Source organism: Neophocaena asiaeorientalis, unplaced genomic scaffold (assembly GCF_003031525.2).
Source record: "Neophocaena asiaeorientalis asiaeorientalis breed wild unplaced genomic scaffold, Neophocaena_asiaeorientalis_V1.1 scaffold100, whole genome shotgun sequence".
Classification (NCBI taxonomy): Eukaryota; Metazoa; Chordata; class Mammalia; order Artiodactyla; family Phocoenidae; genus Neophocaena; species Neophocaena asiaeorientalis.
In genome coordinates, this window is record NW_020173955.1 from 256,330 (window position 1) to 282,436 (window position 26,107).

General features: G+C 46.1%; 1 protein-coding gene across 1 annotated transcript; it reads right to left on the reverse strand.

Annotated features, from left to right (window-relative positions):
* Positions 1–661: 661 nt before the first annotated feature.
* SLC1A4 (solute carrier family 1 member 4) lies at positions 662–25,966 on the reverse strand. Its single transcript, XM_024753044.1, has 8 exons — positions 25,195–25,966; positions 14,169–14,211; positions 12,162–12,224; positions 10,552–10,718; positions 8,074–8,307; positions 6,334–6,528; positions 5,897–6,031; positions 662–4,065 (listed from the first exon to the last, which is right to left on the reverse strand). Exons 1-8 carry the CDS (start codon positions 25,719–25,721, stop codon positions 3,837–3,839), a joined length of 1,593 nt encoding a protein of 530 aa, XP_024608812.1. The 5' UTR covers positions 25,722–25,966; the 3' UTR covers positions 662–3,836.
* Between the last annotated feature and the right edge of the window lie 141 nt (positions 25,967–26,107).

The window sequence follows — 26,107 nt, forward strand, 5'->3', positions numbered from 1 at the left end:
TTCTTAACCACTGTGCCACCAGGGAAGTCCGTTAATCCATTATTAATCCAGGAATCCACCCCCCCCTTTTTTTTGCCCCAATAGGCTAAAATGACTGAATCAGTATTTGATGATTAACAAGATCTTACAGGCTCTCCTGTGGGTGTGTGGGGGGAGAATGGAAGTAGTGGGAAGGTGGGCAGTGTTTACATTTTGAACACCAATTCTCTTTATCTGGGATGTATCTATAAAAGAAGCATTTTGTTACAGATACAAAACGTCCAGAATAGGCAAATCCATAGAGACAGAAAGTAGGTAAGTGGTTGTCAGAGGTCCTGGGTTTATTTTCTGGGCTGATGAAAATCTGGAATTAGATTGTTGATGGTTATACAGCTCTGTGAATATACTAAAAACCACTGAATTGTATACTTTGAAGGGGTGAATTTTATGGTTTGTGGATTATATCTCAATAAAGGTATTATTTCTTTCAAAAGTGAAGAGACACTGAATCTCTACTGACCTCAGGACACTAGCTGAAAAAATTTTTTCAAAGAAGGAACACTTCTGAGATTGATGTATGTTTTCTTTTCCCTCTAAATGTGGAGCTATATTATATGAAGGGCTGGATATGTCCAGGTAAGACCGGAGATCTCTTCCTTCAGAGGCCCCAGGGTCTGGAAACTAAGGCTGCTAGTGGGAGCTTGTAGGATAATCGTATTATAAGAGGTTTCTAAGTTCCCTAATTGTGCTGGAATGCGGTGTCACTGAAAATGAGATGATATAAAAGAATGGGCTGGGTGTGGTGGCAAGGATGGTAGGCATGGGCAACTGTTTTAGGCAGGGACTTTCTCAGTAATTCTACAGACTGGGGCATTCTTTCAGCTTGGCTCTAGGCTTACAGTAGATGGTCAATTAAGGCCTGTTGACCTACTTGTCCTAAAGAGACTTGACTATGGAGGTATGCCGCAAAACCACTCACTGTTTTAAGATCCCTGCTAGTGCTGAGTGGGAGGTGCCCAGGAGCCTGGACGCTCACCACCGCAAGTCACATCAGTGACTGTCCTGCAGCAGCTCTGACACCTGAGTGGCCTGCCAGGCCTCAGGGGGTCGTGCTGGCTAAACGCTACTAGAAAAAATAATCAATTCAGTCACCCCCAGGCCCTCCCCTAGAAGAGCTCCACCAGTAAATACCACTTCAAAACACAAGGAAGGAATAAAGGAACATGCAGATCCTAGTAGAAAGGCTGTATTCATTTCTGAGGACTGCTATGTTTTAAGGCAAGTGTCACACATACAAAACAGTCAGAGATGAACAGTATTTACCACAACATGTTAGAAGCGCAGGGGAGACATCTTCAGACAATGAGAAAGTGGCATTTTCCCCAGCCGGGTCACTCCTGGTCTGATTCTTGTTGCAAACAGAAAAACAGGGAGAGAGCCAAGGGAAGGGGAGCAATCACCATCTGGATTTTACAAGGAAGCACCCTTCCCCAGGCACGGCGCTCCCCTCACCGCAATCCCAGGTCCAGGATAGAGGATGCGCAGTCCCTGAGTCTGATTGTCCAGCTCTACTGTCCATGTTTTGTAAAATTCACCTTTAGAAACAGGAAAATCAGGATGCCAAAGACATGCAACTTGAGTTAGTCCACCTCTGTCCAAATTCAAACTCGCCCGGACTGGAGCTAAAATATACACACACACATACATATAGATGTTACCCGCATGTATACCTCCCACATACATGCTGCATATATGTATGTGTACGTACATAGCCATGTATATATGTGGAAGAAGGAAAGATGAGATCTAATGACACCTGAAAAATAGTGAATGTTTGGGATTTGCAGTTTGGGATCCATCAATGTGATTGTTTCCCCTTTGAAAACAGAAGGCATCAGCAACAAGCCAGAGGGTCGAGGCTTCCAGGCTCCTCTCAGCCCAGCTCCTGGTCACTCCTGCTTCACAGGAGACGGGAGTGACTTAGCTGGTTTAAAGAGGGCTGAAGGGAAAAGGGCCAGGTCTGCTCCGTGCCCCTTGGTTCTTCCCCGCCCATTCCGCTCAGGCCCATGCCCCACAATCTTAATACAGGGGAGCTTCACTCTCTGTCCCCCCTTCCCCCTATTCCAGTTGTGACAAGGGAATGAGTGAGGCTGAAAGTTTGGGAGTTTTAATGGCCAATGTGCGGTGGCAGAAATGGTGCCTGGGTCTGGGAGTCAAGGGGAAGTCAGGTACCCAGAAGTGTGCTGGGAGGTGGGGTAGTTAATTCACAAAAAGATGAAGGACATCAGGAAGAGGCTGCATTTGATGCTAACAAGAAACTACTAAGAGAACAAGTGACGTGATAACAGTTGCTCCTGCACACAGAACAAAGCCCTGCTCGTAAAAGCTGTCCTCCCCAGAAGACGGAGCCTCCTGGAGAACTTAGGTATCACTTAGGTAACAGCAAGGAGGGTACGGGGGTGTTAGCACTTGATATCCAAGAAGCAAAATGCGAAATGGTCGTTTTTCGCGGATTCATTCGGTTTGCCTCACCAAATCCCTCTGAGGTAGGTAAGAGGCAGGTGACATCAGCCCCATTGTACTAATGGGGTAAAGTGAGGCTCCAGGACTTGCTGCAGGTTACCCCACAGATACACACCAACAGCCACAGAGAAATAGCAGTCTAGTGCCTTTTAGGTTTTCCTTCCCTATCCCGGGCAATGCTTGTTCTCTCCGTAAAGCCCCCTCCCCTAGGTTCAGCTCAAGTCAGTAAGTATCAGGTGGACCATTTAGCTTATAATTTTAAACCTTGATGTCCTGGAGGGAAAGGAAACCAAGTCTATGGAAATCAGCCAAAGCTAGGGCATCTGGGAACAGTGGTACCTCACTCCAATGAAGGGGTGGGTTTGTGGGGTTTTTTAAATTTTCTTTTTGCTGCAATGCAGCATTTTAGGGAGGGTCTAGTTGGATTAAAATCTGTTGCTAGACCAGCCAGGGTCCTGAATGTGATGACCACATGACACCTCCCCAGCGGAGGGGGGCCCCTCTCTGGCCTGTTGCCAAATCAGAGTAGATGGGTGTAGAGCCACAGTGTTGACATAGGCCCAGGTCATGAAAGCAGAAAACCTCCCCAGGGCTGGGGCCAGAATGGGGACATTAGCGTGTGTGTGTGTGTGTGTGTGTGTGTGTGTCCTGGCCTGATCAGGCTGCTTCCCTTCCCCCTGCAGCCTGTATTCCCCCTCCTTTCTTGGACTTCAGAATGTAATTGTTTACTTAGTGCCACTGACCAGAGACCCTAGCAGTGTTAACACCATGGAGTATTTCTAACTCGACGACGTGCAGCGCCTCCAGCCTAGTGACCCAGAAGCCAGTCTGGCCGATGTGTAGACTCTCAACACCTGAGGCCCAGCTCAGTGAATTCTAGCCACGGCTATGAATTTGGGAATTCTTCCAATTACTATGGCTCACGAGGCAATGTGACAGATGGCTGCCACCCGTCCAGGTCTGCCCGGAAAGCACCCAAGGCTGAGCTTTCCTGGGTGCAATGAAGTAACATGTGCATTTTCCAAGCTTTAACCACCAGGTCCTGTGAGCCTGTTACTCCCCCTGCCCGGCAGCTCGAGGGTGTGTTTCCAAACAGAGCTGGGGTGTACACAGTTGCACCTAGATATGGTAGGTCAAATGGCAGAGTGTCCTGGTCCTTGGGAACCAGGTCCCGCTGGGAAGCCCAATGCCTGTGCTGAGAAGTAATCCTCAAACCAGTGACTGGGCCAAAGCATTGCACGGGAGGCTAGAAGTCAGTGAAGGCGGTGCCCGGGTCTGCCAACCGGACCGATGGGGCGGGCATCCCCCACAGGCAAGCTGGAAGCCCAGCCCCATCACAGAACTGACTCCTTGGACTCGGGGGTGCTGGCCGCAAGGCCAGTGGGGTTTGGGTGTGTCACCAGGGGTGACGTCTCCTCCTCCGACTTGCAGTTGGGGACGGCCTCCACTTTGACCTCACTCAGCTCCTGCTCGCCTCTCTTCGTCGCCTTCTGATTCAGGTGGTGGAGGATGCCTGCACCCAGGGCATCGCCCTCCACGTTCACCACGGTGGTGGTGCGGTCCCTGGGGGGAAGAGAACAGGCAGGCATTACAGCCAATGCTGCCTGGAGCCACCAGGGGGCGGATGTCACCTTGGGCAGAGCCACCAGGAAGCTGTGACACTGAAGGAGAGCAAGCTAGTAAGGGCACAGGGCCTCACTTGATGCTAAAGTGATTTTCTCCAAATACTTTTTATGAAACTAACAGATCCTCATGAAAACTTGGGAAAAAGAAAAGTACAAAGGAGAAAACAAAAGTCACCCCGCCCCCCCATACTCCACAACCCTGAGTGAACCAGTATTGACCTCTGGATCTGTTTCCTTCCAGAAATCTTTCAATGTATGCATTTCACGTGTTAGACACCATCGTATAAAAGTTACAGACAGCTGGAATGATCGCATAGATTCCATCCTGGGTCCAGCTTCTCTCCCACTAACGGTTGCGCTGTGGGAACCTGCCTTCTTGCTCTCACTTTGACACTGCATCTCTACTGAATTGTAACCTCCACATGCTTTCCCTGGCTGGTGGCAAACACCATCTCACAGAGAACAGCGCTGTCCCTTCCAGAAGCTTGTCTTCCCAGACCCCCATAACCATCCCCCATCCCTGGGGCTCAGAGGAAGTACTGTGCCCATTCTGAAGAAAGGGGGAAAATGTGACCTTGCCCGCGGCACTGGAGAAGCTGAGGGCTGTGGAATCAGAGGTCGCGGTGGTAAAGGGCTCCTGTGACTGCAGGTCTCGCCTGGGCAGCCCGCTTGGCGCCCTGCGTCCCTCGTCCTGGCTAAGTGTCCCTTCGTGCCTGCACTCCCCATGTAGAGGAAACAGCGGGGTGAGGAAGGAGGCAGGGCCTCTGACACGCAGCTCTGGTCCCGTCCAGCTCACCGCAACGTACCATCGCAGGGACTGAGTTCCCTCCCAAGTGCTCTCTAGACAAGGCGGGTCTCCAAGGCACATGTCACATTTCACCCCCGAGGATCTGTAGGGATTCTGAGAAGCCCCTTCAAGTCTCCAGGGCTTGAAGATTTCCAAACACAAGATTTCCAACCACCATGGGTTGAGCCACGAGCCCAGGGCCAGGCTCCAGTGTTTAGGGTATCCCATGCCCAGCTCTGACTAGCCTGGCCAGGGGCGTCTTTCTTCCCCAGTGTTGACTGAATGCTCTTCCTGCATGTGCCTAGAACCCTTCTATGTGCTGTGCACGTGTTAACGCATTTAGTCTCCACCATAACTCTGGTGTAGGTTCTGTTCTTATCCCCATTTGACGGATGGGCAGACCAAAGCACGGATGGTTCATATCATACAACTAGTAAATGGCAAAGCTGGGATTTGAGCCCAGGTACCTGGGCTCCAGTGTTCATTTTCTTATTCACATGCTCTACTGTCCAACATCAGTACCTCAGCGGACCTTCCCTATAAAACAGGTATTGTTTGTATCTGAGAAAGGTATCATGGGACTCAAGGAAGCAACACTCAGAAACTGTTCTGTGTCTTTATGGGAGCCCAGGTAATGGCCATCTGGATCACAGCTCCTTCCTAACTCCGCTCCTGAGCCCAAGCCATGACATTCGCATTAGCTGGGCTCATCTTTTCTCCCCTTGCAGAAATCACTCCTTGGACATTCCAGGCCAAGGATGATCATTCCCGAAGGCTCGCTGCTCCAATGGCTATGACCCCTATGCAGCCAACAATCTCCATAGACCCTTGGGCCCCTGGCTTTCCTGAATGTTCTGAGCAAGTTCTCAGTAATGACATGTTTTAAGTTTCTCTGCATGCCCCAGGCCAGCGGAGTGCCAAGCTTCTAGGGAGCTCGTTACAGACCTTCTTTTATTCAGTGCCCTTAGGACTTGCTACTTACACAATCCAGTCCACAGCCAGGATCAGAGAGAGGTCATGAGTGGGCAGCCCAATGGCCTCCAGGATAATGGCGATGGTGAGGACCCCTCCAGCTGGCACGCCTGCTGCTCCAACACTGGACGCTGTGGCTGTCACTCTAGGGGATGGGACAGCAGGGTCAGCCATTAGCCCAGAGTATGAGGGGGCACAGAGACATGCAGAACATGGCAGCCATGGCTTAGAAACTGAAGACCACACAACCCTAGAGTCTGTCAGCTGTGCCCTTGAGAGAGGTTCCACTCTCTTCGAGTAATGAGTTCACGCTGTTCTCAGTTTACAAATGAGACACCCGAATCATGGTGAGATTGGTATTCATGAAGTTTTTCAAAGGAAATCACAAGAAAAAGACCTCAAGTTTTGTACCAGGCCTAATGATGAAGGAAAGACTACAGAACTTACAGAATGGTGAAAATCTGGCCTGCTTTCAGCTCCACATTGTTGAGCTGGGCAATGAACACTGCGGCCACACACTGGAAGATGGCTGCGCCGTCCATGTTCACCGTGGCCCCGATGGGGAGGATGAACCTGCCGATCCTCTTGTCTACACCATTGTTTTCTTCAATGCACTTAATCATAGAGGGAAGGGTTGCAGAGCTGGAAACGCAAACAACCAACCATGAGAATAGTCCTTCCTGCCCAGGCTAACATAGTACTCAGCTCGGACCTGGGAACAGAGCAATTGGCACCATCCTAGTTTATGGCACTCTCCCCTTGAAATAAGAGAAATATCAGAATTGTTGCAAAGTTTCTGTCACACGTGGGGTTTTGTTAACTCCCAAAGTATTCAAAATTGGACTCCTTAGATTTACCTGTTTGTTTTTTTTTTACCTGGATACCCCTGTTCCAAATTTCTCAAGAACCACACATTGTCTCATGGTACAAAATGTGCGTCTCCTCTCTTGAATATTTTTCCTCCCAAAAAGTAAAAGGCAAACTATGATTTTTTTTTTTTCTTTTAGACCAAGAAGCTGAGATGGCTCTGAGAGTTTGGAAAGAGTAACTGTATTCCTAGATTACAAAGAATAAGACCCGCTCTCTCCAGTGGGCTCTGCAGATTCTGCAGGGTGTGGCTGGCACAGCCGAGAGTAGGCTTGTTTCTGCCTAAGCTGGAGAAACTTACCTCCTTCATTCTTTCCCCCCACGACCTTGTCATATACATAGCCAGTCAGGATGGGAGGAAACACGCCGTAGGGAGGCAAAAACTAAACGTGTGAGTGAAACGATGCGCTGCCATCCTTTGAAAGTTTCCTTTAGTGTATTTGGAAAGCCTAATTTTTTTGTGAAGGATTTCTAATAATGACAAGGTCCATCTTTTGTGCTAAATGAGATAATCCCACAATACTGTGGACTCCTAGAGAGCTGAGCATGCCTCCCTCACCAGGATGCCTTGGTCTTATTTAGGAAATAATTCACCCATCCAAAGGGAGAAAGAATTGGGCAGGTATCATTCTAGAAACTTCCCTGCAATGAGTTTTTTTTTTTTAAACATCTTTATTGTAGTATAATTGCTTTACAATGGTGTGTTAGTTTCTGCTTTATAACAAAGTGAATCAGTTATACATATGCATATGTCCCCGTATCTGTTCCCTCTTGCATCTCCCTCCCTCCCACCCTGCCTATCCCACCCCTCTAGGTGGTCACAAAGCACTGAGCTGATCTCCCTGTGCTATGAGGCTGCTTCCCACTAGCTATCTATTTTACGTTTGGTAGTGTATATATGTCCATGCCACTCTCTCTCACTTTGTCACAGCTTACCCTTCCCCCTTCCCGTGTCCTCAAGTCCATTCTCTAGTAGGTCTGCATCTTTATTCCCATGCAATGCGTTTTAAGTAGCTGCCTTCTTTCACTTAGGCAGAGGTCTAATTAGGGTGAAGACCCACAGTTGGACTAAGTAATGGTCCAGTTGACCTCTAAGCAGCAAGAAGAAGGGAACGAGGCAATCCCTCATTCTGGCAATCCTAAAAATCCACTTCCAAAGAGCTGTGGGGCTGGTAGTACAAAAAAATCAGATGACACCAATTTAGAGTCTTCAAGAAATTAAACTATGTCAAGATGACGGTTGTGTGCATCCACCACAGGCTCATCTGGTTCCATATTAATACAGCTCAGGGCAGCCAAGGGCACCTGAAACCCACTCACCTGGAGCAGGTAGCAAATGCTGTTGCAAATGGTGTGAGGAGGCCCAGGAGGAACCTGAACGGGTTTTTTCTCGTGAAGACAAAATAAATAAGTGGCAGAACAATTCCTCCGTGAATAAAATGGCCCAATATAGATGTGAAGATATATTTCCCCAGGCTGGTCACCAGCACAATGATGTCCTTCATTTCCACAATCTTGCTTCCAACCAGGAACATGATGCCCACAGGTACGTACCTAGGACATGAGCAAAGGGCACTGGTCAGGAAGGGTGGTGATGCTGGGGCTGAGAGATGTAGGCCTTTCCTGTCACAGAACGCAGGGACTCTCAACTAGGTGGTCTTCACCTCTCCCTAGGATGACCCTAAGGAACAGAAAAGGATGGGGGTATACCGTGCCCATTTTACAGGCCGTGAAACTGAGTAAAATTAACACGATTGCTCATTGTGGGTGATGGAGTCAGGACTAGGACACAGACTTCTTTCCCCTTGGATATTGTATGTTCTTAACAGCTGGATGCAACCAACCATATGGGCTCCCAAGTGGAAAGGCAAGGAACTCTTCAAGAGCAAAGCCTCTGGGGCTGTAAGCTTGACTTTCAGCTTTGCTCAGGATTGTTCTCAGAACTTAGAAACACAAAAGACACCTATTTTGCAGAATTGCTGTGATACAGAATTGAGCCAAAGCTGGGCCTTTTGTGAAGTTTTAAATTCTTTGTGGTTTGGAAAACATGATTCTGTGGGAAAAAGTCATTAACAATGACCCTCTGGGAACACTCTTGGAGCGTGAAGATTTTTTTAATGGCAGGATGGGAAGAAGGAAGGGAAGAAATGAACTATGGGTGCTACAAAGAACAAAAGTCTGCTGTTTTGAATTTAATATAAATTGAGGAAGAATTTTATAACTATCAACTTTGTTTGTAAATTTTAATTATATACATAATAATGTCACATGGTTCAAATTTTAAAGGGTACAAAAGGGTGAAGTCTGCCTCCCACCTCTGTACCCAAGCACCCATCTTCCTTCCAAGGAGACAGCCAATGTCACTGGTTTCTTGAGTTTTCTTCCCAGAGATATTCTAAGCAGTATTATTATTTTAAAATCCCATAGTAATACATGAAAACATTCTCCTTTCAAAAAAATTAAAACATTATAGATTAGGCCAAAATCTTTAGGGACCATCTTCAAGCCAGCCCCATCCTCTGATAACCACTCCTACTTCTTATGCATGCATAGGCACTTTTTAGGCAACAGATCTCTCACTGCGGTTAAGACACTCAGCTGGGTCTGCCCTTCCAAATATCTGCTTCTGTAACTAATACATCACATTGAATGAATGACTGTAAATTGGTTTCCAGATTGAAAACAAATGTCTTAACATACGAACATCACTTTCTTCCACAGTTTCCTTTAATCCAAACTTTGGGAGGATTTTAGACTAAAATAATAAGCCAGGAAAAGAACTCGATGTGATGAAAACATGTTTTCCTTTCTGAAAATATTTTTCTCCCCTGAACAACAGCAGTCATATGAAGTGTCATGTTTACAATATAGAGTCAGACTCTGGAATTTTGGGGTGAGCAAGAAAATTTGGTTAAGCAAGATAAACACCACCAGGGGAGGCTCCGAACTTGGCTTCCCACCGAATCTCAAACTTTCTTACCAAATTCCAGGCTTCTCTCCTAAAATCAGTGCAGCTGCCATCCCAATGCCATCTAAGAGAGAGACGTTCTGGGATATGTAAGGGTTGACAATAAGGAAGATGCTTTGTGCACAAAAGGATAAACTAGTTTCTCAGCAACGAATGGGTAGAAGCTAAAACCCACAAAGTTTGGCTTGAGTAAAACAGCAGGATAAAGCTTATGAGGCATTGGCACTGAAATCGGTATGATTTCTGAGAAGTTACTTTGAGAGATCTTGTCAACTTTTCCCTTGTTAGCCAGAAATCAATCTGATGGTTTTTATTAAACAATTACCCTTGCATTGATATTACATAAAGAAACATTCACATAAAGGAGAGACCATTCCAAGTTTACATATATGTATGGAGTGAAGATGGATTTACCCTCCATGTTGTAAAATACTATAGGAAGGGGCCCTTCTGAAGCTTGAAGTCTATCCTTTAAAGTGAAATGAGCCTTATTTTATACAGCAGATAGCAAATTTATGGAATCCATTGCCCCACAAGATGATATGGGCATCTCATGGGATATGGGATGGTGGTGGGACTCATAGATAAATCCCCAATGATAAAACCCAGGGGTCATTGTGGGTGATGAGGAAGTGATTGGTAACCATGACACATGCCTGTTTCTCTGAGGTCCTTCACCCCTTGTACCAAGACTGTCCTGTGGTACATCAACCACATACAGAGCACTGGTCCAGGTGGTCCCATTGGGGTGACCTAGAACAGCTAAGTCAGGTTCTTTTCTGGATGGCAGGAGAAATGAGAGAGACAGCAAGTGGCAGGGTGACACTCACCACATAATCCATGACACCAGCACCATCGTCGCCTCATTGAGGGCATTGAAAAAACGAATGAGCTCTTCTCCTTCAGAGCCGAGTTTCTTCAGGGCCACTCCTAACACCAGGGCAAAAAGGACCAATCCTAAAATGTTCATACCTTCAATTTCGGTGCCAATGGGGATCTGTAGGATCAGAGCGGACAAAGGGTCTAAGTTTACAACAGATGAGTGAGAATTAAAGAATGCATTTGCTCCGTTGTCTCTGCCAGACTGAAACACTGTGCCCGGAAGGAGGAAAGGCTCCTATTTTCTTTAACCCTCAGTGATTTCACAAATCAAGGGGCAGGAAACTCAAGGGGAGATGGAGTCTGAGGATATGGAAGTCAACAAACAAAATCTTCACCTAGTTGTTAACTCTGAAAGCTGTTCAAAATGGGCATAGGTTGAAGCAGAAAGTAGCGAGCTCATCATCACTGGATATATTCAGCTAGAGGTTGGACAATCACTTCAAAGGGTTGCTTTTAAAAGAAGAGCTGATTGGTGAAAAGGTCCTTCAGATCAAGAGTCAGTGATTGGAACTTTGCCTCCTAAATGTCAACAAATTCTTTGTTGCTGGGCTCTTACCATAGTCTCCTCACTGACGAATTTCAAAAAAGATGTTCAGAGTCAACATGGATATTTTCAGGATAGTCTGTCCTAAATCACTGACTTAAAATGTACAGGTATAATGTATTCATTTTTTCCAGCAGCGCTGAATCTCACTACTCTAAGCGTATGTTAGAGGAACAATTTTATTCCATCACAACACATTATGAAACCCTGAACAGGAAACATGTCAGCGCGGTAAAAACCGAAAGAGCATTTTTACCACCGTTCTAGTCTGAACCCTAGTCCCAGCTCTGATACTACATAACTTCTCTGAGCTTCAGGTGCTTTGTCTGCAAGATGAAGTGAAATGGACTAAACTAATAGCTTTCGACTTTTTTTAAAAAGTAGAACTTTTCCTTCAATCAAAGAAAGGCTGGTAGGGCCTCCCTGGTGGCGCAGTGGTTGAGAGCCCGCCTGCCGATGCAGGGGACATGGGTTCGTGCAAGAACTCAGAGCCACTCAAGCCCTAAGGAGGTGTACTAGGGGATGGGGAAGGGCAAAGTCCCTCCTTTTCCCCATGGCAGCTCCATGGCTGGACTGAATAATTCTTGAGGTCCCTTGTCCCTTCCAGCTATATAGCATGAAGGCTGGGACCTAGCTCAGTGTCTGGTAAACAACAGGTACTCAAAAATACCTGTAAATGAATGATGGTTGTAGTGAGTTAAACCCCCAAGACCAATTCTATGTGCAGGGGTAGGTTAAATCACCTATTAATTATATTTCAGAATAGTAGAAGGGGTGTTATAAAATTATTTTTTCTAAGAAAGGGGGCAGTAGTTCCAATTCAATGAAATGGATCCACTAAACATGGTAAATGGCCAAAGGAGCAAACCTAACCCGTGTGTTTCAAACAGCCCATTCAAACCCCAAAGTCTTCAGTCCAGCTGAGAAAAACACGCATCGTGTATGCTCCTTCAGTTATGAAGCATTATTTGTGTTATAAGTATTTGCCACAAGTGATCTCACAAGAAGTTTTACCTTTTCACGGGTTATGTTTCCAGTGCTTGTGTTGTGGGTCACCTCTCTATAGTCGGTTGCATACTGTGAACAAGAGAAAGCAAAACTCCCGTCAGTTCACAGCTGAAGACCACCTGGAGGAACCGAGAGGACTGCTGGGCCTCTGGCTACTCTGTCCTTCTTCATTCCAGGTCTTCTGGGCACTCCTCACTTGGCTGGCCTGACAAGGGCCTCTGACGACTGTACAAAAGTTACTTAAGACCAAGGCAGCATGCACTCCAGACTTCTGGTTTTTTAGGAAGCCAAGGAAATGGGGAGAATTTCCTATGTCCCCTGGTCGCTGGTTTGGAGAAGGTCTGCACACTTTCAAGCTGATGGTTTGATACCTCCAACAGCTCAGAGTTCACCTTATTTGGGGAAACTTGGAATTCGTTCCACGATGCCGAAGTACACTTTTCGATGTGTTATTTTATGTTCATTCATTTATTTATGCTCCACTATGTTCCAGAACTTATTTGAGCCTGACTGCTTTTCAGCATCTGTTTCTAATCTGCCTTCAGCCTCCACTCCCCAGAGCAAAGGCTGGAAGGCAAGACAGCATTTTCGGGCTGAGTCTTCTGGGAGACCACTCATCAGAGGTGAAACGTCCCTCCAACTTTGGTCCTGCCAGTTGACTTCACACACTTCTGCCCAACGCACACAGTTGTCTCCCTGGGGCAGGATGCATTATCGTTGAGGGGACTCTGTTATAAGACACCCTTCCTGACCCTTCTAAGGACACCTGGCTTCTGAACTGTTAAGAGGAGCCCCTTAGAGGGTTCAGACCCAGAGGCTTGCTTTGAACCGGCCTTTAAAGAGCTCTGGTCTCTCTCAGCTTTGATTATCAAGCTTTCAGATGGGCAGAGATGTTCAGCTGTCCCGTGATTAAGGATGGCAGGGCAAAAAAAACCACCCCACACCTTCTGTGCCAGGCACTGAAAGCCCCACAAACTTTGTATTTTTCTCCTACCTCACATTATACATACAAGCCACAGCTATGTTTACATGCAGGGGTTTTTTTTTGTTGTTGTTTGTTTGTTTGTATGTTTGTTTTAAAGAGAGGCTGTAAGTAGAAACAGAAAAGTCTTGGCTTGAAAAAGGCTATCAGTTTAGTCCATCTATCTAGACCTTTATATTCTTTCTCTATATAAAGCATGGCTGCAGGGGAGTTACTTGAAGAATTGCTAAAATTAGGGAAAAACTGGAAACCACCATCAACAAGGGACTGGTTGAGTAAAATTATGATACTCTCATACAGTGGAATACAGCCAATAACTTATGCAGAAGGATATTTACCGACATGAGAAAATGTTAACAATAAGAGCAGGTTACAGAACAATATGTGTAGCACGTGTACGTACTAACAATGTTATATAGCATAATTATTTTAAAATCATGTGAATGTGCACATGTATAGAAAAAACATACTGGAAGGATGTATACCAAAATGTTAATGGGTAGCTCTAGGTAGTGATTATGGGTGATTTTTATTTTCTTCTACTTCTTTGCACTTTATTTTTTGCAAGGAGCATACGTTATCCCTATAATCAGAAAAAAAAAAAGATTAAAATGTATTTTTTGAAAATTCTAGGGAATTCCTTGGTAGTCCAGTGGTTAAGATTTGGTGCTTCCACTGCAGGGGGCACAAGTTCAATCCCTGGTCAAGGATCTAAGGTCCCACAAGCCACACAGTACAGCCAAAAAAAAAAAATCTAAAATATTTAAGAACTCCCAAAAATGTGATTTGAGGGTATTAGGTGATATGAAAAGATACTGGAACTAGTGGGATATTTCGGAAAAATTTTTGGTTTCTTGTTGTTTTGTTTGTTTTGACTCCAGGGGTATATCTATAAATTTTAGGCCAATGATACTAAGTGTTGTTAACAATACAACCCTCCCTGTTCCACCTTACCTAACTCTATAGCAGTAATTTATACGTAACCCACCCCTCCCCAAAGTTTCATATTTTTAGCAAAGCATCAAGCTTACCGTACGGAAAGCTGAAACCACAAGATTTGAGGGAAACAGGTTTCTGTTGGAAAAGAAAGCATTTTGTCAGTATTCTTAAAATTCAGCATTCAAAGTGTCCACTTTAAGATGCCCATTCCTGACAGCCTGACACACAGGGTTCCCTCTTTCCCCACGTCCAGCATTTACTGCCATCTTCTGCTTGATCCAAGCACCCAACTGTGCTTCGGCTGCGGGGCCCCAACAGATACTTTGAGTGCACTGATCTTTATCCTCATCTCCCTCGTGGTGCCCCTGGATATTGAGGTAAGCTGTGTCCAAGGAAACCGGAATAACTGCATCACTTTCCTTTCCCCTAGAGGCTAAGCCTTAGTGCAGTGGTTTTCAACAGGGAGTGGCACTGCCCACTAGTGAAATCCAAAGGAGTGTTTTGTTGTTGTAATAACTGGGGGACATCCCTGGAACTGGGGGAGTGTGTTCAGGGGGAAGTGCCAGGGCCCAGCCATTTGTTCTGCTAAATGTCTGAATGTAAAGCTGTCCCATTAATGGTGACTCTAAACTCAGAAGCAAGCAGCTAACCATTTTGGTTTACAGCATTCACATCCTGACATTATTTTTATTATAAATTACTGTCCTTTAGTATTTTTTCTTTTTTAAAATTTTATAGCATACTTACATTTTTATTTCTATTTTTAAAAATATATAATATCCCCTTCTACCTATTTCTCCCACTCTCTACCCCCGCCTCTGGCAACCACCAAGCTGGTGGGTTTTTTATATCACAGTCAAGTCATATTGATGTTTGAAATTATGTATGTAGGTAAATTCTATTTATGGATTTCATTTCAGGATGAAGGATAGTATAAAATATTTGTTATAAAAGGAGAGCAGTAGAACTGATCCAGTTAAGCTAGATTTTGAAACCAAAATCTATTCATGCACACAGTTTTTATTGAGGGCCTCCTTTGGGTCATATATTGTACAGATGCTGGTCATGATATACAAGAAAATCCCACTGATAATCCGTTTGTTCTACCCACTTCCTATAAGAATAAGTCTAGAAGAGTGAAAGACCATCCTTTACAATTTGTGCCAACCGTATCCACTCATTTTTACTTCTGTGGTTGAGTTGTTCATAGCACTAGAATCTCTAGGCAACTATTTGCATGCGTTTGGTTTCAGAGGTAGGCAGGTCTGACTGTAGCCCAGCTTGGCAAGCAGAGTCTAAGAGGCCTCCTGGTAGTCACACCTTTGTGTAATACCCTCCCCTTCGGTGTGTGTGTCATGGGGGGTGGGGGATGGGTATGACTTGCTTCTAGCCAACAGAATACACCAAAGGTGATGGGATGTCACTTTTGTGATTTGGTTACATAAACTTGCGGCTTCCATCTTGTGGCTTCCATAAAGAAGACACTCTTTATTGCTTTCTGGGCTTGCATATTTGATGAAACAAGCCGCCATATTGGAAAGACCCGTATGACAAGACATGGAGGGTGGCTTCTAGCCAACAGCCAACTAGGAACTGAGGCTCCCAGTCTGAACCTCAAGGAACTGAATTCTGCCAACAACCATGAGTCCTCAGAAGTGACTCCTTCCCCAGTCAAGCCTTCAGATGAGACCCTAGTTGCGGCCAACACTTTGATTGCAGCCTGATAAGAGACTCTGAAGCAGAAGACCCAGCTAAGCCGTGCCAGGATTCCTGATACCACAGATACTATGGAGTAATAAATATGTGTGATTTTGAGCTGCTAAATTGGTGGTAATTTGTTATACAACAATAGATAATGAATACACCCACCAAAAGGGTTAACGAGACACAAAAATGACTTCATTAGAACACTCAGGAAGCTTCCATAGACAGCCAGCATCTAGAGACTGCAACTCAGCCTTTCCCATCTTGCTTGTCTATGAAACCTGAATTGCTTTTAACATACTTAGAGAATACCCAAAAGTACACGTCTGTATTTAAACAGACAAAATGTGATCTTCTGTTGAATTAACCATTGCAAAACGGTGATCTGAAGTTTGATTCCTATTACAAGCATATTTACTTTAAAAGAAAGGCAGAAACAGACTAGGCATTTGTATTGACTATTCTTTAGTGTGTAGATGAATAGCAACTTACATTTGCCTCTTATTTCCATTACAAAGCACCCTTCTCAGTCTTGTAGGAGTACGTTTGGTATCTCATTTCCATTTGCTACACTAGTTAGAAGCAGAAACAGGCCCTGAGCCAAGGTTTTGCCCATTCTGCATCCACCACAGTAGTTCTCAGACTGAGCTGGCCACCCTGCTTCTCCCCCTAAGAAGACAGGGAAGTTAAGGAAAGAGCTGGGTTAGAAGCCCTCTGTCTTCTCCATGGGGGACGATTTCCCCTGCAAATACTTCGTATCCTTCAGGAATGAGCTGTTGACCTGCTTGGTGTCTTTAGCATAAGCAATAACCCAATACTGTCTCACCCAGAAAGGACCCTAACCCAGAACTTCTAGACCAAACGGCCACCGTTTGGTCAACCTGTTTTCAGACAGTCTACAATATCTAGTCTACAAAATCCAATGGGAACAGAGGGGTATATTCAATACTAGAGTCAAAACAGTGACTCCTGCCAAAAAATCAAGTTCCTAAGATCATGAAGTGTTCTGACAGTTTCTTATAAAGTTAAACATACACTTACCATATGAACCAGCAATTCTACTCCTAGACATTTACCCAAGAGAAATGAAAATATATGTCTGCAAAAAGGACCTGTATGAATAACAGCATTATTCATAATAGCTCAAAACTGAACTGTCCATCAACTGATGAGTGGACAAATAACATTATGATAAATCCATACAATGGAATCCTACCTGGCAATAAAAAGGAATCAACCGCTAATATACACAACGTGGATTATCTCAACACCATGGTGCTGAGCAAAAGAAGCCAGACAAAGAAAAGTACATGCTGAGTGATTCCATCACCATGAAACTCTAGAAAAAGCAAAACTAATGCATAGTGATAGAAAGCAAAACTTTCTATCCAAAACCGCCTGAGGCCAGGGATGAAGAGTGGGAATTGCTGAGAAGGGTCATGGGAGACAAAAATGTTCAGTGTCTGGATTGTGGTAGTGATTAAATGGTTTATCTATTTGTCAGAACTCATTGAACTGTACCCCTGAAATGGATGCATCTTTTGTATGTAAATCATATCTCAAAATTGCTTAAAAAGTTAGGACAAAAGATACAGTGCTAACTGCAAAGGAGATCTGACAACCAAAAAAAATACATACATTCAATGGGATGACTGAACTCTTTTTAGATTACATAACTCAGCTCTCAAATATTGATCCTTTGGAAGGAATCGCCTGCAGGCAGTGAGTTGAACCCACAGAATCATACTCCTTTCCTTCAGTTCCCCTGGTTGCCACAGGCCAGGAGCAGGGGCAGGAGCATGCCCCTGCCCCCACCAAGGGGCAAGGATGTGAGGCTGCAGGAGTAAGGCAAAACATTTTTCTCTACTTTTCATGGTTTGTGCCTTTGGTGTTGTATTTAAAAAGTCATTGCCATACCAGAGGTCATTTTATGTTATCTTTCAGGAGTTTTACAGTTTCGTGTTTTACGTTTAGATCTGTGATCCACTTTTGTTTCTTTTTTAAGAAGTATTTTTTTTTAATTTATTATTTTTGGCTGCATTGGGTCTTCGTTGCTGCGCGGGGGCTTTCTCTAGTTGCGGCAAGCGGGCTGAGTTGCGGTGCGCAGGCTTCTCATTGCGGTGGCTTCTCTTGTTGCTGAGCATGGGCTCTAGGCGCGCAGGCTCAGTAGTTGTGGTGCACGGGCTTAGTTGCTCCGCGGCATGTGGGATCTTCCCGGACCAGGGATCGAACCCGTGTCCCCTGCATTGGCAGGCGGATTCTCAACCACTGCGCCCCCAGGGAAGCCCTGATCTGTGATCTATTTTGAGTTAATTTCTGTGAATGGTGCAAGGGCTGTGTCTAGATTCGTTTTTTTTTACGTGTGGATGTCCAGCTGTTCCAACACCATTTGTTGAAAAGATTATTCTTGTGTCACTGTATCACCTTTGTTCTTTTGTCAAAGATCACTTGACCATATTTACGTGGGTCTATTTCTGGGCTCTCTTCTGTTTCATTGACGTATTTGTCTATTCTTTTGACAACACCACACTGTCTTGATTACTGCAGCTTTGTAGCAAGTCTCACAGTCAGGTGTGTCAGTCCTCTGACTTTGTTCTCTCTGCATTCTTCTTATCCCTCTTTCCTTTGACTTTTAAACAAGATGCTGCTGTGAATCGGACTTTTTCTTACTCCTGAGCTCTCCTGTATTCAAGGATGAGCAGCTCGTCATGCAAGCAGTTTTGCTCCTCCAGAGCTCTGTCTCCAGACACTTTTCCCAGCTACTCACATTGACAGAGTAACCATCTGGGCTTTCAAAATGAGGGACATTTGAGCTGGAAGGGATCTTGGAAGTGATCAAATTCAACCCCTCATTTAGTGCCCAGAGACATCAATTTGCTATATCTCCCATTCACGTTCCATACAGACCAGCACTCTCCAACAGAACTTTCTAATTTATGCTGTCCAATATGGTAGTTGTGCGGCTATTGAGCACTTGAGATATGGCTAGTGCTCCTGAGGGTCTGAATTTTTTTGCAGGGGTGGGGGGGGCGGCTGTGTTGGGTCTTTGTTGCGGTGCGCAGGCTTCTCATTGCAGCGGCTTCTCTTGCTGTGGAGCACGGGCTCTAGGTATGTGGGCTTCAGTAGTTGTGGCACACGGGCTCAGCAGTTGTGGCTCTTGGGCTCTAGAGCGCAGGCTCAGTAGTTGTGGCACATGGGCTTAGTTGCTCCGTGGCATGTGGAATTTTCCCAGACCAGGGATCCAACCCATGCCCCCTGCACTGGCAGGCGGATTCTCATCCACTGCGCCACCGGGGAAGTCCCTGAATTTTTAATTTTATTTACATTTAAACTAGTTAAATTTAAACAGCCACTTGTGGCTCGTGTCTATCATATTAGATAGGAGAGATCTGGATTTGTGAGATCCACGGTCTGGAAATCAGAAGGATCAAATGGTCTTCTCAAGCTTACCTCTGCACAGCACTCAATTTCACTGGGTATTAGGCTGCTTCTAACCATTGAGGCTCTTCATTTTATTTAAATTCTCAAATATGTCATTTTTCTGTTATTTGACCCTGAGAAATTTCCTTAAATTACATAATACCAGGTATACATTAGACCAAAGTTTATCAAACATTAGTTGGCCATGGAATCAATTTCCTGGCTCAAACCAGCATTTTATAAAAGATGTAATACATTAGACAGAGTAGAAAAGATCAGCATGTATCACGCTTAAAATGTTGTTTTGTAGGGCTTGTGTTTCGGATTGTATATGTGGGAGTGAAGGTGTCTGTATGTGGATATGCCATTATTTAAAATGTATTTCTCATAGTGGGTCTAAGTCAAAAACATTTGCAAAAAATGCCAAGACTGTACTACTAAATCCAGAGACCCAAGTCCGACCAAATTGGGAGAGAATGAATGGACGAGTCTTTCCGGTGCTTTAGGAACCTTTGGACACGTTACTTAAAGCAAGCAGAAAAACTGGTATGAGCTCAGGCTGAAGTTTTGAAAGCAGAACTTCTGTTAGTAGTACTGTACAGACTCGTGCAGCTCACACCATGAAAAACTTCAGAAATGTTCCTTCTTCATACATCTGGTGCTATTTGTTCTTCTGATCCTATTGTCAAGGGTGGTATGCATTTCCCTTTTCCATATGAGAAGACTGTAAAACAATTTACTTTGGCTTGGTATATTTTTTCTGTTCCCAAAGTATTTCCTTTCATTTAAGTTCAAAAATTCTTTACCGAATTTATGGAAATTTCAAAGACCCTTCGGAACAGGATACGACACTCTATGTACACCTGATAAATATTTATTATCCCTAGTGCTTATTGTTACAGGTTCAGTTAACAGGGATGTGCCCCTTCAGATCTTGGTACCCCCTACAAGGCCGGGAGCGGAGGAAGGGCTGGGGGTGACGGGCTCACACTATGGAGACAGTGGGGGGTAGGGGAGTAACCTATCCTCTTTCTGAGGCCCACATCCAGTTTTAGATTCCAGCCTGAAAGGCTAAGGCTGGGACCCTGGGGTGGGGGACGTTTGAGGAAATAAGGCTAAGAGCTGTACTCATTCTCTGTGTCAAGTAGCCCTCAGCTGTCCCTGAGAGGCTGGGACACACTAGAATATTAGCAACACACTCAAATATTAACTCATTTAATCCTCGTAACAAGTCTAGGTAGTAGCTACACTATTATTAACCTCATTTTACAGATAAGGCAACTGAGGTACAGAGAGGCTAAATGACTTGTCCATACAACTAGTAAGTGGTAGAGCTGGATTCAAAACCGGCTAGCTGATTTCAGTGTCTGTTCTTCATCACTACCCACACGACCTCTCTGGGTTTATGTTCTTTTTTTTTTTTTTAATTTTTATTTATTTTTGGCTGCATTTGGTCTTCGTTGCTGTGTGCGGGCTTTCTCTAGTTGTGGCGCGCGGGCTTCTTATTGCAGTGGCTTCTTTTGTTGCAGTGCACGGGCTTTAGGCACGCGGGCTTCAGTAGTTGCAGCACGTGGGCTCAGTAGTTGTGGCTCACGGGCTCTAGAGCGCAGGCTCAGTAGTTGTGGCGCACGGACTTAGTTGCTCCACGGCATGTGGGATCTTCCCGGACCAGGGCTTGAACCCGTGTCCCCTGCATTGGCAGGCGGATTCTTAACCACTGCACCACCAGGGAAGTCCTGGGTTTATGTTCTTTTCTGAACTATTCAGGCATGGTGTCGAGCTAAAGAATTTTTTTTTAATATTCTAAGCTGCCATTTTTAGTGACTAGTTAGGCTGAGAAACCTCCATTAATTTGGATCCACGTTAGATTCGCTAAGAGTCTTCATCTTGCCTACAGGTTTCTTCGCACCTACTGAAGAAATGTGTTCTTTGCAGCCTGAGAGGCATCATATTCACCCAGTTCTCGGGAAGGAAGGTGAGTCCCTAGCACCACCCTGTGTGAAGGGAAAGGCTCCAAGCCCTGTCCACTGTTGAGAAAGTGAGCACAAGAAAAGCAATAAAGTCTAGAAAACTGGACGACAGGCAAAATCTCAATTGCCTTTACCAGGCACATGGTAGCCCCTTCTGCAAGACAGTGGCCCAGGATCATTCTTCTGGCTGCTAGTGCAGACAGTGTCCCAGGCCCAGGAGCTACCTGCCTCCTTGGCAGATAAGCCTCTGGTTTTCCATTTGAAAACCACAAATATTATCACTCAGAGGAATGTCTGAGGTCAGTTGCCTGAATCCTTTCCATTGACAGGTGAAGAAAACTGAGGTCAACTTTGGAGACCAGACACGTGTCATGCAGGGGAAAAAGAAACTGAGATGTTGGGGAGAATATGTGAGGATTTCTGCCCCATTTCAGAATGGAAGGCTCTTCTGTGTTTAGTTTTGATTTTCTCCGTTTTCCAAATCTCCTACAGTGTTGATTATATTAGTCCAAAACATAGTCACTGTTCACCTTTTCTCCAGGCTCCATGTGGTTCCCAATATACCTAAAGGCTACATTAGCTTCAAGTCATCTTGAGGTCCCAAACATCCTTTTCTTCCCACTCACTCTCATTTATTTCAGACTGTGAAGAGAGAGCCATCCCCATTAACTCATGTGAACCAAAAAAACACAATTGTTCTGTAACCTTGCCCCATTTATAACACGAGCAAGCATCTATTGGGTCAGCCCTATTCTTAGATCTTTACAGACATAACTCATTTAATGCTCACCACGATCCTGGGAGGCAGGCACTCTCATGATCCCCATTATAAAGATGAGGAAGCCAAGGCACAGAAAGGTATGGACATGTCCTAGGACCCACAGTCAGTAAACGTTGTTAGGGACCAAGAAGTTCCACAATGACTGGGTTCCTGAAGACCTGCTTAGAAGTCACTTTGGGTCACACCCAGTACTGAGTCCCATACTCTTCCAGGTTCCAATGCATGGCGCTTGGGCTGCTCAAGAGGAGACCATGACTTTCCCACCTGCCAGCTGCTGTCCACTGTCCTTTCTCAGCTCTCAAAGGACCTGGTCTAGCCTCACCCCCATGCCCCAGTCTGCTATGCTATTTCTAATACATTGTGCTGGGAAATCAAACCACTTGGCAACGGCATTCTGAATTTCCTAAAAGGCATAATCAGTGTCTATTAGCTTCATTTCTCTCTGACTTGTAGTTCCATCTTGAAAAACTAAATTAGAAATCATGGCAGAGAGATGCAGTGGGAGTTTGGGGGCACTCCACGGTCTGGAAAGGTCGTGGACTTGAGCAAAGCCTTGGCGGCAGCTGCAATCAGTCACCTGAGATTTTCCCCACTCCTTCCAGGCGTTTAGGTTCTAGGCAGTTACCAGGGGCAGGCCTGCGGGATCATCGAGGTGTTTGCCCACAGAATCTCATATTCACTCACTTGCCCACAGGCAGAAAGGACTGCGCCCTGCCTTTGCCAGGGAACATGCCTGGAGTCACATAAAATTGGCATCCGTAAAATTGAAAATTGGCATCCATAAAATTTTATGAAACCATAAAATTGGTTTCTTTGACGGAAGCAATTTTAAAATGTTTACCCAGAGAGTCCCCAGACTCAGGAAGCATTTCCACGTGGCTCAGGACTCCATTTCCCCTCAAAAGCTGCTCAATGAGAGTCCAATCCAACCTGCACGTTCGCTTTCCTTCACTGAAGAGGCTCGACTCCTCTGCTTACAAGAAGTGAGCGTCTGCCCCGAGCTGACTATACCCTTACCTGGTACACTTACATGCGCATCAGAGCAAACACTTCTGAGATGGGACTAGGCCGCCAGCAGGGCCTCATTTCTATGGTATGTTGACTTGGGGAAGGGAAGAGTGGGAGAAATAGAGCCCTGAACCAGGGGGCATGAGACCCATAGTTCTTCTAATCTCTCTTTTGACAAACCACTCTGTGTCCTTGAGCAAATCACTTAATCTCTGTCTCAGTTTCCTCATACCACCTGCCCTACCTTTATCCGTGACCTGCTGGATTAAAGAAGTTTGGCCTTTGGAAGCATTATGAAACACTACCTACCCCCAACAAGCTACGACAAATGTTCTCTTGGTCCTTCCCTGTATTTGTGGCCCGAGTCATCGAGAGTCTGTACTTACACTGACCGCTAAGCCATAAGGATGGGTCATTCACTTCAGAAGCAGGAGCTGAAGGGGCTTGTATTTAAAACTAGAAAACCATGATCAGGAAATAAGTCCCTTCTGGGGCTGGTGGAATAAGGTAACTCCTCCTTCACCCCCACCCCCTGCCCCCTGTTTCTTGGCCATTGCCTCTCTCGGAGATAAAAGAATGCTACTAGCGTCTCTATGGGGTACCACCAGCAGGTCAGAGCATCCACACTCCGAGCCACTAATCCCTGCAAAAAAGACTCCCTTAACCCCACAACCTCCCTCCCTGACTGACACGCTGAAGGTAATAAGCCAAAGGTACTCTCACCCTCAGTAGACTTTTTCAGTACCCACTTAAAAGTTAGTCCTCCAACCTTAAGGATCTTTAAAGACTCCAAATATCAAGCTGCTAGACACTAGACAAACGCTGTAGCTCATCAAAGTTCTAATGGGCCACCTCCACCTGCCTTTTTGGTAAGAAGTTTTGGTAAGAACTTTTTGGTCCCCCTCATCAGAGAGGTTTGGCTTTTTGATTTTTTCAGTGTAAGTTCCTTTGGTTTTTTTTTTTTTTTTTGTAATTTTATTTATTTATTTATTTGGCTGCACCACACAGCAGGTGGGATCTTAGTTCCCTGACCAGGAATTGAACCCGTGCCCCATGCAGTGGAAGTGCACAGACCTAACCACTGGACTGCCAGGGAATTCCTGTTGTAATTAAATGAACACTCTCAATCTTAAGTGGCAGACAGTCATCACATTTTCCAGAAGGAGAAATAGAAACAGCAGGGAGTCAAGTCACTTTGCCCAGAGTTTGCTGTTTTTCACAGCCTCAGCAATGAGGAGCTTTGCTTCGGTGACTCAAGACAAAACATATGTCCGAGGGTCTGAATCCAGAATTATTGGAAATCTGGAGGGGGAGCCAGCTGAGGTCCGCGCTCAGCTGAACCTGGCCATGTCAGTAAATGCCTCTAGGCTGCAGTTTTCCCATCTGTGAACTCTGGGCTAATGGAGAAACCAAAAGAGGCTGAGGCTTTGGCCAATCCACAAAGACTACACTACACCTCAAGGGATGAAATGCAACTTCTAAGAGTCACAAAAAGCAGGCAAAGCTAAGTGAAGATGCTTCTTTCTCTCTCCTCTCTAGAATTCACATCTTCCCACAAATAAAGCCCCTTAAAACTCATAATACTCTACAATGTTCCTGACTATGGGGATTGACAGCAACCCATCCCAAGTTCCCAGGAGAGGCATGTTTCTGGGCAATGAGCCCTGCACAACTACCTCCAGCCTTGTTATCCTTGGGTCCACTGACAGCTCTTCAAAAAATTGCCAGCTTCCTACCAGCCAAAGGGCTGAAACAAAGGCCACAGATTACAGGTGAGAATAGTCCAACAGGCAAAATTTAAACAATGCTCCCAGAAGCTTTTGGGCACCGTTGGCCGAGAAAATTGGGTGAGGATATTGGGGCGTGGTTGGAACGTTTTCCCTAGTGTGGGCAGCCAGAGAGTGTAAGGAGTAAAGTACAGGTGAGACCGCTGCCTCTTCCCTAACACACTCCCACCTAATGGTAGGACTGGTTCTTCCTAAAAGATGCAGTACCGATCCTTGAGAATGTCAGGTGCGCCCCCCGCTGACGTCTGCAAAGGTGTGGTCAATATGCAAAGCCTCCAGACGTTATTTTGATATTTAAAAAATGTTAAGAGCCACCAGCAGCTAGTTAAGAATGAACTCTTAGGAGTATATGAGGGTGTATGAGTATGAACTAGAGTGCATTAGAGAGCTGGAGTCTCCCACTGGGCACTCGGCGAGGTGTTAGCTGGCGGGGAAGGGAGGACGTTACCTGGCCAGGTCGAGGAATGAGTCCACTGTCTCTTTGGGGACCGGTGGGGGCCCCGTCTCCTCCAGACCCAGGTCGCTGGACTGAAGGGTCTGCGCGCCAGATCCAGGCTTGATGATGAACGCCAAAGCGACTGCGAGAGCCGAGGCGCCTAGTGTGGTGAGGCCGAAGTAGGCTATGGCGATGCCGCCCAGGCGCCCGAGAGAGCTGGCATCAAGGGAGGCGGCGCCCGATACCAGGCTGCAGACCACCAGCGGCAGGATGATCATGCGCAGCATGCGGAGCAGCATCTCTCCAGGAAAGGCCAGGTAGGTGACCTGTGTGCGGTTCAGCTTGAGCCCACGCAGCGCCGCGCCCAGGCCGGCGCCCGCCACCACTCCGGACACTGTGAGCAGCACCAGCGCGTGGCGCCGTAGGAAGCCAGCGCAGCGCCGCGCGCGTCCGGCCGTGCTCCCCCGCGCGCCAGGCCCCGCTGCAGGCCCCGCCTGGGCGCTGTCTAGGTAGCCGTTGGTCTCGCTGCTCTTCTCCATGGCGCTACCCGCGGCTCCAAGCTGGAGGAGGCGGGGGACTGGGGCTCCGGGAAAATACGCGGCTCTCAATGAATGGATCAGGCGGAGCTGCCGAGGTCCGCTAGCTGTGCCTAGCGGGTTCTGGGAGCTAGCCCGCGGGGCTCTCCCGGTCTTGGCCCTGGAGCAGGTGCGGGGAGGGCCAGGAGAGACGCGGGAGAGCGGGCTGGAGCCCCGGGGTGAGTGGATCGCGCCGCGCCCAGTCCTGCACGGCGGCTACGGTCCGAAGATGATGTAATGAGGGAGCTCGCAGTTGCGGAGGAGAGGGGGAGCTCTGAGACCTGGGCCGGCCCCCTTCACACCCACCGCCCCGCCCCCTCGGCTCCGACCAATCAGCGCCCGAGAGTCTC

Excerpts from the sequence above, each read along its gene's own strand:
- SLC1A4 (XM_024753044.1), bottom strand. The coding sequence starts at position 25,721 with ATGGAGAAGAGCAGCGAGACCAACGGCTACCTAGACAGCGCCCAGGCG. Across the intron at positions 12,225-14,168 it reads TGGTTTCAGCTTTCCGTACG|TATGCAACCGACTATAGAGA; the intron begins GTAAGCTTGATG and ends TCTTGTTCACAG. Across the intron at positions 6,032-6,333 it reads GGCCAGATTTTCACCATTCT|AGTGACAGCCACAGCGTCCA; the intron begins GTAAGTTCTGTA and ends CCCATCCCCTAG.